At 46.4% G+C, this 13374-nt stretch overlaps 1 protein-coding gene across 1 annotated transcript; it reads right to left on the bottom strand.

Moving 5' to 3' along the window:
• Nucleotides 1–321: 321 nt before the first annotated feature.
• Nucleotides 322–12686, bottom strand: LOC146179176 (uncharacterized). Its single transcript, XM_084580137.1, has 2 exons — nt 11899–12686; nt 322–1781 (listed from the first exon to the last, which is right to left on the bottom strand). Exons 1-2 carry the CDS (start codon nt 12684–12686, stop codon nt 1529–1531), a joined length of 1041 nt encoding a protein of 346 aa, XP_084436263.1. The 3' UTR covers nt 322–1528.
• Nucleotides 12687–13374: the final 688 nt, after the last annotated feature.

The raw sequence follows: 13374 nt of genomic DNA, 5'->3' as shown, positions 1-13374 counted from the left end.
ACTGATGGTTTGATGGTGGCACCTAATTTTGACGTGGGCCACCCCCAAAATTTGTACCCGGTCTCCTGCAAATTGGCCAACTTAAATCCATCAAGTGGACTGTACTTTCGCGCATTTACGAATGTAACCACGTTAACTCACAGTTTTTTTGTTTTTGGATATGTACACAAATTTCTGCTTGAATGCCGCTATCTCAAAAGAGATCATAACATATAGTTTCGTGTGAAGGCATTGGTGTCTGTAGCTAAGTCGCCGTATTGACGAAGATGATGATTTTTAACAGTGAAACAGTAGCTTTGACCAAAGAACGCCATAGTGCAATATATTTTTCTTGCACAAGGTGATGTAGTAGACTCATCTTTCATGTAGCTTTAACGCACTTAGCCTCGACACCAGTAGCTACTGCTTTCGCGCTATATGCTTCGTTGTTGTCGAGAATGGTGCAACAAGAAAACTTGGCCGGTCGTGATTTGGAGAATTTCTCCCATGTTCTATCTCCCTGCTACTAATCCTTTCTCTAGAAAAAAAAAAAACAATAGACTTTATTACTTTATTAAATTCACAGAAATGCCAGCAATCTCCTGATTAACAACAATCTATTCTACCCCTCTCCCACTCCCAGCACCATCTTCGAACGTTTTCTTTGTTGCTGGGTGGAATGTATGGCCAAGCTCACAACAGTGCTTTATCTAATAAAAAGGCATACCTTAATGCCTTATGGGCCCTTGGCTAAAGACTACGCCGCTACAGTACCTCGCAGTAAACTCTTCTCGTGCAGTATAAACCTACCATGTAATGATGTGCAAAAAGTGCCATCAGGCAGAAATACTTTAGTTTGGCTATGCAGATTATTATTAGGCTGCCACAAAGTGAATGTCATAGATACGCTGTTTTTGCAATGGTATACAGTCACCAAGCTGCGCTGTGCTGCAACCAATTCACGACTGTACCTTGTATAATATACCTGCCAGACAACTTACCGTGGCACTATAATTCGGAATAAGGAAGGCGAGATAATGGTTTTCGCCTTGCAAGGCTGAGCTCTTGCAATCGCAAGACAACTGCGTATCTTTGAGATGACTGTTAACGATAGTTGGGAAATTTAATCTTCACCAGTTAAATAAAAGTTCCTGATTTCACTGAGTTGCTTCTTCTTGATCACGTGAGGTGGACAAGAGTCTTTGACCCCCGGCGACGTCCAAAGCCTAGGCAACAACGGTCCGCAGTTATACCGCAAAGATTGAGTTGGACGTCACAGTCTCCCCAGTCAAAAGCTGGTGCTGGAGTTGAGCCTCTAGGCAAACAGCCTACATCTAGAGGGGATACCTTTAGGGATCCATGGTTTGCAGCTGACTCTAGGTGACCTGCTTCAATTAATAAGTGGCTCATGTCAAGGGGAAATTTTCGTACAGAGCATGTCTTTTTCGACAAAAGTGAATATTTGAAAAAAAAAAAAAATGCGCGCTCACGACAGGCTCTACGATGCAAATGCTTTTTACTGAAGGCACAGAGGGCGCTGCAGTCCCTCTTAAATGTCTTTGCCGAGTTTCTGCATCCATGCGTTTCGCGGGTCGGACGATGCGACCTCGAGGCGCACCGGGCATTTCCAGAAGGTGGACGCGTGGTTTCCGTGGCAGTTGGCACACCTCGGCTTGTTCTTCTGGAAGCAGTTCTCGTAGGAGTGGCGACCGGAGCACAGCCGACAACAGACGGGCGCCACGCACTCGCTCGCGTAGTGACCGATGCGCTGACAGTTGTAGCATTGCATCGGCAGCTGCAGCCTGCGAAAGGGTTGGAACCAGCATCTGTATCAGCTAAGACCACCGCCGGAGGAAGAAGATGCACAGTCATTGTCAAAAGTTTACAGCCCAGCATGTTTGCTTATACGAGGCTCACCTTGTGGCTCCTAATGCGTTCCCAGTGTCCCAGGCCTCCTGAAGACAATACGATTTTTGTCCTACCCTTTCCAATGGGAATAACTTTCCCGAATGCTAAAGAAGCGCCACTTTACGGCTTAGAAGCAGACCCTCTGGTGGTTTGTGGGGTTTAACGTCCCAAAGCGACTCAGGCTATGAGAGACGCTGTAGTGGAAGACTTTGGAAATTTCGACCACCTGGGGTTCTTTAACGTGCACTGACATCGCACTGACAAAGACTGTATACCATTGTTCAAAGTACTGTAATAGTTGAAACCGTGTTGTGGCGTATTTAAGAAGAGTACCTAGTCCTTACTATCCAATACATTTTGACCTCGAGGCTGTAAGGTAAAAATAAATTAAAGAAATCTTTTTGTCGTGTACGTATTTGATCGAGACTACACACTCGCGCTGAAGACGACTTGAAACGCACCAGACAAGGTTGGAGCTTCTTTCACTATGTACGGGGAAGATCGTGAAAGTGAAACACTACTCAGTTACCTCAGCGGAAAAATGTATTTCGGGATGTATCACTGTGTAAAACTCTCTATTAGAGAGTTTTAGCCTACCGCGATCCGCCACCGCGCGTTACACTGCGCATGCCCCCCTTGACGCCGACAGATGGCGCCACATACCTGATGTCGGCACACACATCTGCCGCGTCGGGACCAATCAGCTTGAGCGCCCCCACGTGCGGTAGAGAGTCAATGTAGCGGATCGCGGATCATGGTAAACTAAATCTTTCTATTATAAGCACGTACCGCTGCAAGTACTATACCGGTTGCACGTTAATTACTGGCAAACTAACTGCTATTGTTGACAACACCAAGATAAACTTAATATTTAAATGATGTTCGACCATATATGATTGGCATACTAAACACCAAGCAAAGTCAGTAGTTCATTCGTCGAAGATATGATAATAAATACCGAAAAATGACCGGCAGATTTTATATAAGGACATCGAAATGTCTTACCGCTGCCAATAGATTAAGAAGCATGGCTGCGATTGCTCTTCCATTCTGTCACTACGACACACGCAATATTTATGTTCAGCCTCGCTAATTAATGTACTCCGGAAAACGCAGATTCGGCTTTAAAAAGGTTTTTTTTTTTAACAAAAACAACCTTAAGGTCGCATATTCATTTGAATCAATTTACTCACAATATTTTTTGAAGCGTTTTTGAAATCAAACAAAAGAATCTACTCTCCACATAGCTCGAAAAGAGCTGCTCCGTTTCATGGGAAAATGGTAAAGGAAACTTTATGACAAATTTTCTTGATAATCGTTTCGCAGCTGGTCCTGACGGCATTCGGGACGCGCTGATCAATAGCCCGTCTTCTCAAAACCACTCGCTCACATCTGCGACGAAATACAGGCTGCGACATCTTTCACTCAAAAATGAGAAGCGTCCCTGTCACGATAATTCGCGAGACCTCAGTATCCGCGAGACGATTTTGATTCTGCCAAGTTTTTCTAGACTCAGCGGCTGGACGGCTTTTTATTGCGAAAAATGTCATTCCGACACCTATAGCAGTACGTGTTCCAAGAACTATTTTGTTTGTTCGTCGTTGTCGTTTTGCTGCGTCGTAATATTTTGTTTGTTCATATATTAATTACCTTTGTATTTTTTGCCTGCTTCCTTACATTTTATGTATATATTGCACTGTATAGATTTTATGTACCCCCTTACGCAATGCTTAATGGGCCTGTAAGGTATTTTCAAATAAAATAATAAAATAAAAAATAAGCTAAAATGACATTACCAAAAAAGGAAAATTAAAATCAAGCATACAGGAGACACTCTGTACCAAATTTTTTTTATTGAGGTTTTTGAATAGCATCGACCTCGTCAAATATTAGGTTCTGCCAAGAAAACTGCAGAATAGGCGGAATTAGGCGGGCCGCACTTAAAATCAAGCGTGAATACTTTGAGCATTTGAGTGAGTTGTCAGTTTGTGTGCTAGCATGACCACAAATATAACCCAATAATATAAAGTATGGGGGTTCTGCACAATAGTCAGTAGTGCGCTCTTTGCTCTTGATAAGTAAATGTTCCTGAAACCGGGGATACTGTACTATAGGGAGCTTGCATGAAACGATGCATTCTGTATAATCCGCCATGTTGTCGTCGTTGGAAGCAGACGACGCAGCACCACACTGCGAAACAACCGCGTTTACATGGTATCGTAATGCGCGCCGATGATGCTGGCTCGAACCGATCGGCCAACTGCGGGTTGTTCACGATTCCAAAAATACACCCACACGACTGCGAGAAGGCAAATGACATCTCTGAGCGACGCTGACGCGCATGGCTCACACGGGCCAACGGCTGCGAGATCGACGTCAATCCGGGCAAGTAGCAAACAGAAATCAAGAATGTCGGCGATATGTGGACGGGTGGTTATAAGTCCAGGCCCATAGTGCAATCGTCCGCACGTATTGAACAGTTCCACGCCACACTGCTTTGCTTTCTCCTTATAGCGCGCCCGATATTTCGGGCCCTGCGTCGACGCATAGGGACACATCCCTCGTGGAGTTGCTCACCTCTACTCCAGCATCGGGGAAGCCGCCTTCCCGCCGTGTATCACCTGCGGGGCGCATCTACCCTCTACCGCGTTACCTCGCTAAATGCTTCACGAAGGTAGCTGCTCAAAACTATGCTGAACTAGTTATACTGAAAATAAAAAATAAAGTAAAAAACGAAATGACAGGGAAGAGTGCCTCTCTGGAAGGCACCCGCTCCGAAGAACAGTGCATGTGAGTCGGGGGCTCGGCGCATTGTCGAGGGGGTCAGTGTTATGGCATTTTCAAGCATAACGTACACCAAGTTTGTTGAGAGAGGGAGAACTCTGTGAAGGCTACGGGTGGACCGCCTGCTGGAAACGAGTGAGTGATCATGCTGAGCTTATAAAGGCTGTTAATTCGCTGTTTGCCTACCCCAGACGCCACACTTGTGCTACAGCTTCTGCATTTGGAGCCATAGCTTTTGGAAGTTATGCTCGTGTATGTTTTCTTGGCACACTTAATTCGCAAGAGAAAATACAGCGCGAAGCTCGCAGGGACAGCGAGCACCGGCTTCCGTACAACTGGCTGGCAAAAAAAAAAAAAAAAAAAAATCGCGGACACTTTGGCGACTAAACCGATGAAAGGCGAAAGCCTGAATGCTGCATTCTACTACGCGACTGTTGCGCATGTAGCGATGAATGCTGCTACGAGAAAACCGAGCGACTACTCTTTCACATTCTGCTTGGCAGCGACGAGATCGCGCTCCTTGTATCTTCGCAGTTGCTGTTGTGTGGTTGATTTTACCGGGTGCGCGGTATGAATTAGTATTTGACTAATTAATTACGCAATTGTCATTGATCAGTAATTAATCAGTTACACAACTGACATCAATTATACATCATTGATCAATTAGTCATTAAGTAATAATTAGTAACTAATTAATTATATTAGTCATAAATTAGTAATTGATCATCGATTGACATGTGGCCATACAAAGGACGCATTCGCGCATATTGTGGTGGTGCTCTGCCATTGGTCGAGACTTCCATGAAGCCATCCCGTCTCGACCAATCAGAGCCACCGCAAAAGCATGACACTTTTGCTGACGAGAACGCGGAGGCAATAAAGGCTTTCGCCTTAAAGAAAAACTGCGCTCAGCTGCTGTGGCATGCGGGAATAAATTTGTCGATGCCGGCGCGGACGTTTGGCGAGCGGCGCGTTTTCGAGCGAAAAAAAAAAAAAAGCCCCATGCGGGCAACCCCCGACATCTTGCACGTATGGAGGTGAAGTGCACGAGTAACCGCCTGTTTGGTTGGTGGATCGTCGAAAAAGACAAGGCACTCGGTCAATTCAGCCTGCGCGTTGTCTGCTGCCAACGATGGCGAATTAGCCAACATGTATCGCTTTATTTAAGCTTCCTATACACAGTCGATATTGTCCAGAACCAGAAGATCAAATCAGTCGATATTGTCGACCATAAACCCTGACTGCTCATTGGAGGGTCAAATTCTAAAGTTAAAGCTCAGCTACTTTGGTCATCTGATGAGAAGAGAGGAGTCGCTGGAGAAAGATTTGATGTTGGGAAAGGTTGAGGGTCGCCGGAGAAGGGGTAGGCAGCGAACGCGATGGTTAGATGGCATTCTCGAGGCATTGCAGATGAAGCTATGTGATGTTAAGAAGATAGTGAGAGACCGGAAAGCGTGGCGTGACATGGTCCATAGGGTCACGAAGAGTCGGACACGACTGAACGCCTGAACTGAACTGATACACAGTCGATACAAACGTGTTCTTTATATTCCTATTACTGCGTGGCGAATCGAGGTTAGCAGTTGAACTCAATGAGAAATTAGCTTATCCCCCCTCACACACGCGCGCGCACACACACACACACACACACACACACACACACACACACACACACACACACACACACACACACACACACACACACACACACACACACACACACACACACACACACACACACACACACACACACACACACACACACACACACACACACACACACACACACACACACACACACACACACACACACGCGCGCGCGCGCGCGCGCGCTGGGGTACTTATCTTGAACGTTCATATTCCTCTTCCTGCCTATATAGTCAGATACAACTCAAGTTTGCTGTAACCGACACACACAATCCGCCCTTTTGACAAGGCCGCCCTGCGCGTGTGCGCCTCTCCCCTGGTTGAAAACAAACCACCAACCCCAGCTGCGCATGCGCAGTTCTTGGCCTCCGCGATCGGCGCAGCCGTAGCTGATCTCGGAGGCCATGTGTAGATAATATTCGTGACAGGCGTATGCGATAGATGGGGTTAGCTGTCAAGAACACACACGGTTATTTCGCTGGCGCCAAGGACGTTTTCAACCAGTAGCAGATGAATTTTCAACCAATCCCAGAGGGCGCCACTTTTTGTGAAAAAGGCGGATTCCTCCGTGGCAGAAAGTAGTACGTAAGACTTCTCTAGAATTGCTCAAATAAAAAGTTAACCGTCAGAGCGGATGCCTCTGGTTTGTTTGGTATGATAAAATTTAAAAAGTGATTCTGTTTACTACTCAGCGGAGTAACATACACGCCGTGTACCGCTGCCCATGGTTAACAATTTCTTTTAATCATCATCATCATCATCATCATCATCATCAGCCTGATTATACCCACTGCAAGGCGAAGGCCTCTCCCATATTTCTCCTTAACCTGGTTCTTTCTTTTAATGTTGTATCCTAATATAGGCATTAAGATTAAGAAAAAGCTGAGCTTGAGCGAAAACAAATACGGCTTTGTTGCCTTTCATCTTTTCAGCTGAGAGCATATGCCTGGTTCTTTCTCGTATGATTTATTGTATAGCTTTTCTGGCCAGATGTAACAAAACCTACGTAGAATCGATATCAGCCATTCATTAACGAGCAGTTCAATTAATTTCACCTACATGCAATGTCGATAAAAATCAGCCTGGAACTACAACTCTATTTATGGGTATTTTTAACGAAATAAAAACAAGCTTCGTGAATTAACATACAGGGTTGGTCAAAAGTCTCCCGGCCACCGCGTGGGCTGTCAACTGTTCTTTCAGTTGCGACGCTCTCGAAACTGAAAATTACCGTAAGTACAAAAGAACCCCCTCATAGTGACAAAGTTATGCAGAACGGCAAATACCTTTACTATATCAGGGTCTTCACTATATCAGTAGTTGCTGGTGACATGGCCCTGAATATGCTTTCTGGTAATTAAATGGCCACTTATCTAAATACGCCTTATGCGTTTAAAAAAAAGGACACTTCAAAATTCCTTCCACTTTTCTTTCGCAGTCTGTTCGTGCTATTTTCTTTTTTTTTTCGGCTATAGATTTTTTTTGGTTGGTTGGTTTTGTAAGATTTAACGTCCCAAAGCGACTCAGGCTATGAGAAACGCCGTAGTGGAGGACTCCGGAAATTTGGACCACCTGGGGTTCTTTAACGTGCACTGACATCGCACAGCACACGGGCGCCTTGCTTTTCGCCTCCGTCGAAAAGCGGCCGCCGAGGCCGGGATTCGATCTTTGTGTACATCGTATGAGTATACCGCTGGTGGTGAAGCCATTAAAAAAAAAAAAAAAAAAAGACACGCAGTTCATTTTTTTTTTTCAGAGAAATTCGCCTCGCGATAGCGTGCGTGCGGCGGGGCCATTAGGGAAGTACATCGCCGCGGCCAAACATATCTATAACCAATTTTTATACAAATATATCTTTACTATAAAGGTGGAAATGTACAGTCGTCTATGCAAGACGGACTGGGACTGCAGTTTCACTTTACTATATCCGAGTTTACTAAAGCGGGGTTCTACTGTATCCTTCTTAAGTTTAAGGTCCTCGATAGCTTACAGGCTTCTTAAATTCTAGGACAGCTGAAAATCAAACTCTGGCCTTGGAACTTTTGGCCAGCTGGGTACATAAATAAATTTAATGGCTGCAGTTATAGCGTCCCATTTCAGTTGTGGTGAGCAGGCCTCGTGCAAACAACGCAACCCAAGCAAAAGAGGGGTTGTCGGTACATGAATCGACCCAATCAATAGGTGCACTATCAGATCACGCTTTTGCCGAATGCTGTGCCCAGATGCTACAAAAGTATAACCATATGACGAGTGGTTTTCAAGATATCTATTCATGTGTTCTCGGTGTGTAAGGTTGTATCACGCATGCCGTGATGCGTGTTTTTTGTTTGTTTTTATGTGGTACTACGCTTTACAACGTGTTATATTGCGTCATGCCAGTTTGCCTTTTCTATTTAGCAATATTGATAATAATTCGTTCACAGGAAAGGAAAGGGGCATTATCTGTCGCTTATTTCTGTGGACACTATTACCGCGCCGTAAGGGAAGGGAGGAAGGTGGGAGTGAAAGTGAATAGAAATATGAAGGAGCCGTAGTGGAGGCCTACAGGAGTAATTTCGACCACCTGGGGATCTTTTAACATGCGCTGACATAGCACTGTACACGGACGCCTCTTCGTTGACGCATGGAGCACCGCTAAGACATGAAGACTATAAGCTCTGGTCATGAGAGAATAATAATAATAATAATGATAATGGTTCACAGGAAGGGAAAGGCGCAGTATCTGTCACACTTGCTCTGTGGACACCTGAACCGCGCCGTAAGGGAAGGGAGGAAGGTGGGAGTGAAAGTGGACAGAGAGAAAGAGGAGCCGTAGTGGAGGGCTACGGAGTAATTCGACCACCTGGGGATCTTTAACGTGCGCTGACATCGCACAGCACACGGACGCCTCTTCGTTTCGCCTCCATCGAAACGCAGCCTCCGAGGTCGGGTTCGAACCCGGGTACTCCGGCACAGTGGTCGGGCGTCTTACCACTGCACCACCCCGGCGGGGCTGGTCATGAGAGAAATATTGTTTTTGTGGCATTTGTCATCAGATTCCTTATCAAATAAAACCTCTGAATATTGCTTTATTAGGGGCTTCATTCAAATCGCAGATTACTATTACTTATGATGTGAGTTTAGCTCGAATACTTACAAATATAATTTATATATTTGCGCTAAACTTAGTACGTTAAGGGACAGTGGTATGTTCCGGGGCTAGAGGGGGTACATTTGTGGAGTGCAGTCGAAAAATAGCAGCAGCCTTCAAGCTCCAAAGTTCGAAATCTTGGAGAATAAATAAAAGTATCATTCTTTATCTCTAGAATCCTGATAACCTTTTTGGCATCCTTGGTACTAGGCTGCACCACTGAAAAGTAGGTCATACAGCCTGGAAACCTTTGACGAAGCCTGTACATAGCAGTTGGTCACGATGCCGAAACGGTTACAATTACGGAAAGAGGCTTGGAAGCCTCTGAAAGGTTACATTGAATGTGCATTCAGTACATCATTTGCACTTGTATCGAAGTCTATGGATTAAAATAATTTTGGCGGTCATCCTAGATTCCGGCGCTGTCATCAGGCATTGCGTATACAGGGTGGCCAGATTTTCTACAGTCCTTCAAAAAATACGCAGTTAACTGATCCCCCAGTCGCTTTCCCTCTTTTCATACTTTCTGAAACTTTCTTAACCACGTCCTTCGTTTCTGGCGAAGCGTTTTGATTGCTCTTCATTACTGCAATCTCTATATTCTCATGATTACTTTGGCTATTGCATAAGTCAGTATATAACTCCAATCCCGTCTGTTGGGTTGGAGGCTTCCATACTTTAGAGTTTCTAAATCGAATTTTTTGTCCCCTCAAAATAATTTACCGATATCCTGTATAAATATCCTACCACCTACCTGTACCGCGCATTCTGTAATGATATCTCTAAAATTAATTGATTGTACACTAAGGTCGTCTTCCTCGGTTGAAGCTGAATATCTTTTCTGTAGCGAGATCCTGAATTCTACTAGTACCCTCCCCCTCACCGCTAATTCGATGGTGGACTTCTTCCTTGCTAATCTGTTACGTTCCCTCTTCAAATATAGAGTAATTTGATACCTTACCATACCATGGCCAACCTTTCCGGTTTTCTCTACACCCTGCAAAATGCCACGGTTAAAACACAGTATGAAGTTAATTGCATTTTTAGTCTCCCTGTTAAGCTTTTTCCACGTCCACTTAAGGTTCTTCCGTTTTCTAAAGAAGGTATTCATGATTCGTAGGTTATTGCGTTCTGCGAAACCAACTAATACTCCCCTGCTATTTCTATGTCAATGAGATAGTCACCCAGTGCTTTCTGCCTGCCTTGGCAATGAAGTCGTCTGTCATACTGGGGTTTTACTTTCTCTGTTGGCGATTCTACATCCCCGTAGAAGCTTTCGACTGCCTGGTCATCATGACTACATTTAGGAGCGTAGGCCCGTGCAGTCTTCAATTTATACCGCTTGTCAAGCTTAATAGAGAGTTTTAGCTTACCGTGATCCGCGATCCGCTACCGTGACCCGCCACCGCTTGTTCCACTGCGCATGCTCAGACCCCCCTTTATGCCCACAGATGGCGCCACATACTGCATGTCGGCACGCAGACCTGCCGCGTCGGGACCAATCAGCTTGAGCGCCCCGCCCACGCGCGGTAGAGAGTCACGGTGGCGGATCGCGGATCGCGGTACGCTAAATCTCCCTAATTACGATGCCTGCCACCGTTTAGTTCATTTTATAACACTCATCGCGTTACCAGCTATATGCCTATTCACAAGGAACCACACTGTTAGTTCTCGTCTCTCCGCTAAACCTCGATAATACAATACATACATCTCGCCCCCCCCCCCCCCCCCCCGCTTTATGCCTCATTTGGGCTCCTAACCTCCAGCTCTATGATATCCTATTTCATGTCCGCTAGTTCCTCGAACATCACAGCTAAACTAACCTCGCTAGCTAGGATTCTAGCCAGGGTCAGTTTCCAGTGGCGGCTTGCCCGGAGCCAGAGTTAGCACCCTCCGCTGTCTCACAGGTCTGACCGCCGCCGTGGTCAGTTGCTCCGCAGCCTTTGTGGACTGAGGGCCTGGGGTTTATTGGAGTATTCATGGGAGGTTGTAGCCAACTACTGCACCAGGTTGGCCATGCTTACCCACACTTTTTTAAATATCCTCTTCACGCGTCTAAACGACTTAGTACGGTTCGTGGGCACAATACCCAGCCAAGCTCAAACTGAAAAGGCGAAATATCCTCTGAATAGGGGGCCTCATTGTGTGGACTTGCATCACAGTGTCATTCCCCTTGCTACAGACGTCTGCTTTTTTACACTAGATATGCGGAGTTTACGCCTTCTTTCACCATACTGCGATCATGGCGATGATATACTCTGTGGTAGAACGTGGATACATTTCACAACAAAGGTGGCTCTGAGGCATTTTGTAGAAACATAGAAAGCTTACAGTTTGCCCTGCATCAAGTAAACACGTTCTGTAGTGAACGTTTTGGTTCGCCCCCCCCCCTCCCAAATTTACCTCCACCGGAGGTTTTACCCCAATGTTTAGATATTTCCGGTGCATACCTGCGAATGACCTCGTACACTACATGGTCGATGGTGACAGACTTCGGCAGCCGGCGATCTGGCAGGAATGTCAGCACCACCGTCCCCGTGACCGTGCCGCCGACGGAGCCATTGTCGTACCGGAGGTATCCCAGCTGTCGCTTGGCGCATATGACGCCCTCGTCCTGGAGTAGCTCGAACAGCGTGGCCTCTGTGTAGCGCTTCGGCACACCCCGGATGAAGCCGATGGTGTCTGTGTATCCTTGCGCTATGGTGCACTGCACTGCCACCCCGCCCACGTATTCCATCTGCAGAAGGTTGCTGGCGGCCCTCGGCGACTTCACGAAGACCCGAAGCCGGCCATTCTTGTCAATACTTTGGGCGTAAACTTCCTCCCGAGCTTCGCGGTAGATGTACTGCGTAACGTAGTCGTAGTCGATGTCGGTGAACGACATATTACGGCGTTGCACCTTGATGTTGATCGGAATTGGCAAAGGCCACTTGAGCTTGTTCTGTGTCTGCTTGATGGCGTCCAAGAAAGTCCACGAGGTGAGCAACTTGGGGTTTGCAGCGCAACTGTTAGGAAACAACCGAGGCCCGATACCAGGGGTGGCGTTAATACCCGCCGCTTCTGCCGCTTCCTCCGCAGAGGTGGCGTTGCTGTCGCAAATGGCCGCAGTGACGACAGAGTTTCCATCATCTGAAAGGTCACCAGGATGCCCTTCCACAATGCTCGATGGAATGTCGGCCTTGTTGGAGTCACGGACCGTAGCCGTGATGTCAATGTCGTCCTTTGCTGAGCTGTCCATGCTGACGTGGTTTGCTGTTTCTTGATTATTACGACCCGGATTTCGAGAGTTATCATTTTTCGCAGGCGTTGATAATGTTGAATTTTGGATGTCGCTGCTGCTGCTGAGTTTAGCAGATGGGATTTCGTTGCTACACTGGGCTCTTGCGAAGTTAGGTAAATATGCGCTGGGACTCGTGTGCAAAGCGCCACCCTCGATAGAACCGCAGTTTTGCCCATGCGCAGAACAGCCGTCATCTCCTGCAAGATTTGTAGCTGCCGATATGGTTGAGCTTGTCGTATCAGTGATGTTGAATTCACTGGATGCAAGCTGGCTGATGCGCTGAGAGCATGGTACGTTGACGCCTGTAAGGAATGTACCTGGGTGTATGCATGCAAAACTGTTCGAGAAAGAGTTAAAGTTTTGCACATATGGAAATAAAAACCACACGTTATTGCCGGAACCGTATGCAACTTGCGCGGGCGTCAAAAAACTCGAGCTTTGGTGACGGCTATTGTTGAGCTCCCCTGGAAGGATCTTACTGCTGCCTTGGATGTTCGGGAAGTGAGGGGCGCCTAAGTATAGTGCGGGGTTACTGCCTACAGAGCTATCCTGAACGGGCCCGTACGGAGCAGAGTGCCATGCCTTGCAATCGCTGCTACAGTCAGCGTTGCTACCTAGAATTTGGTCGCTGTTATTACCCTGTACA

Source organism: Amblyomma maculatum, chromosome 9 (genome assembly GCF_055883805.1).
Source record: "Amblyomma maculatum isolate TAMU_Amacu chromosome 9, ASM5588380v1, whole genome shotgun sequence".
Classification (NCBI taxonomy): domain Eukaryota; kingdom Metazoa; phylum Arthropoda; class Arachnida; order Ixodida; family Ixodidae; genus Amblyomma; species Amblyomma maculatum.
Note: the sequence above shows the minus strand (reverse complement) of the source record. Positions and strands in the feature narration are given on the sequence as shown.

Bases quoted from the DNA above. Each gene is read 5' to 3' on its own strand.
- LOC146179176 (XM_084580137.1), bottom strand. From the start codon at position 12,686: ATGGACAGCTCAGCAAAGGACGACATTGACATCACGGCTACGGTCCGT. The intron at 1,782-11,898 runs GTATGCACCGGA...ACCCTTTCGCAG, and splicing joins GTGTACGAGGTCATTCGCAG to GCTGCAGCTGCCGATGCAAT.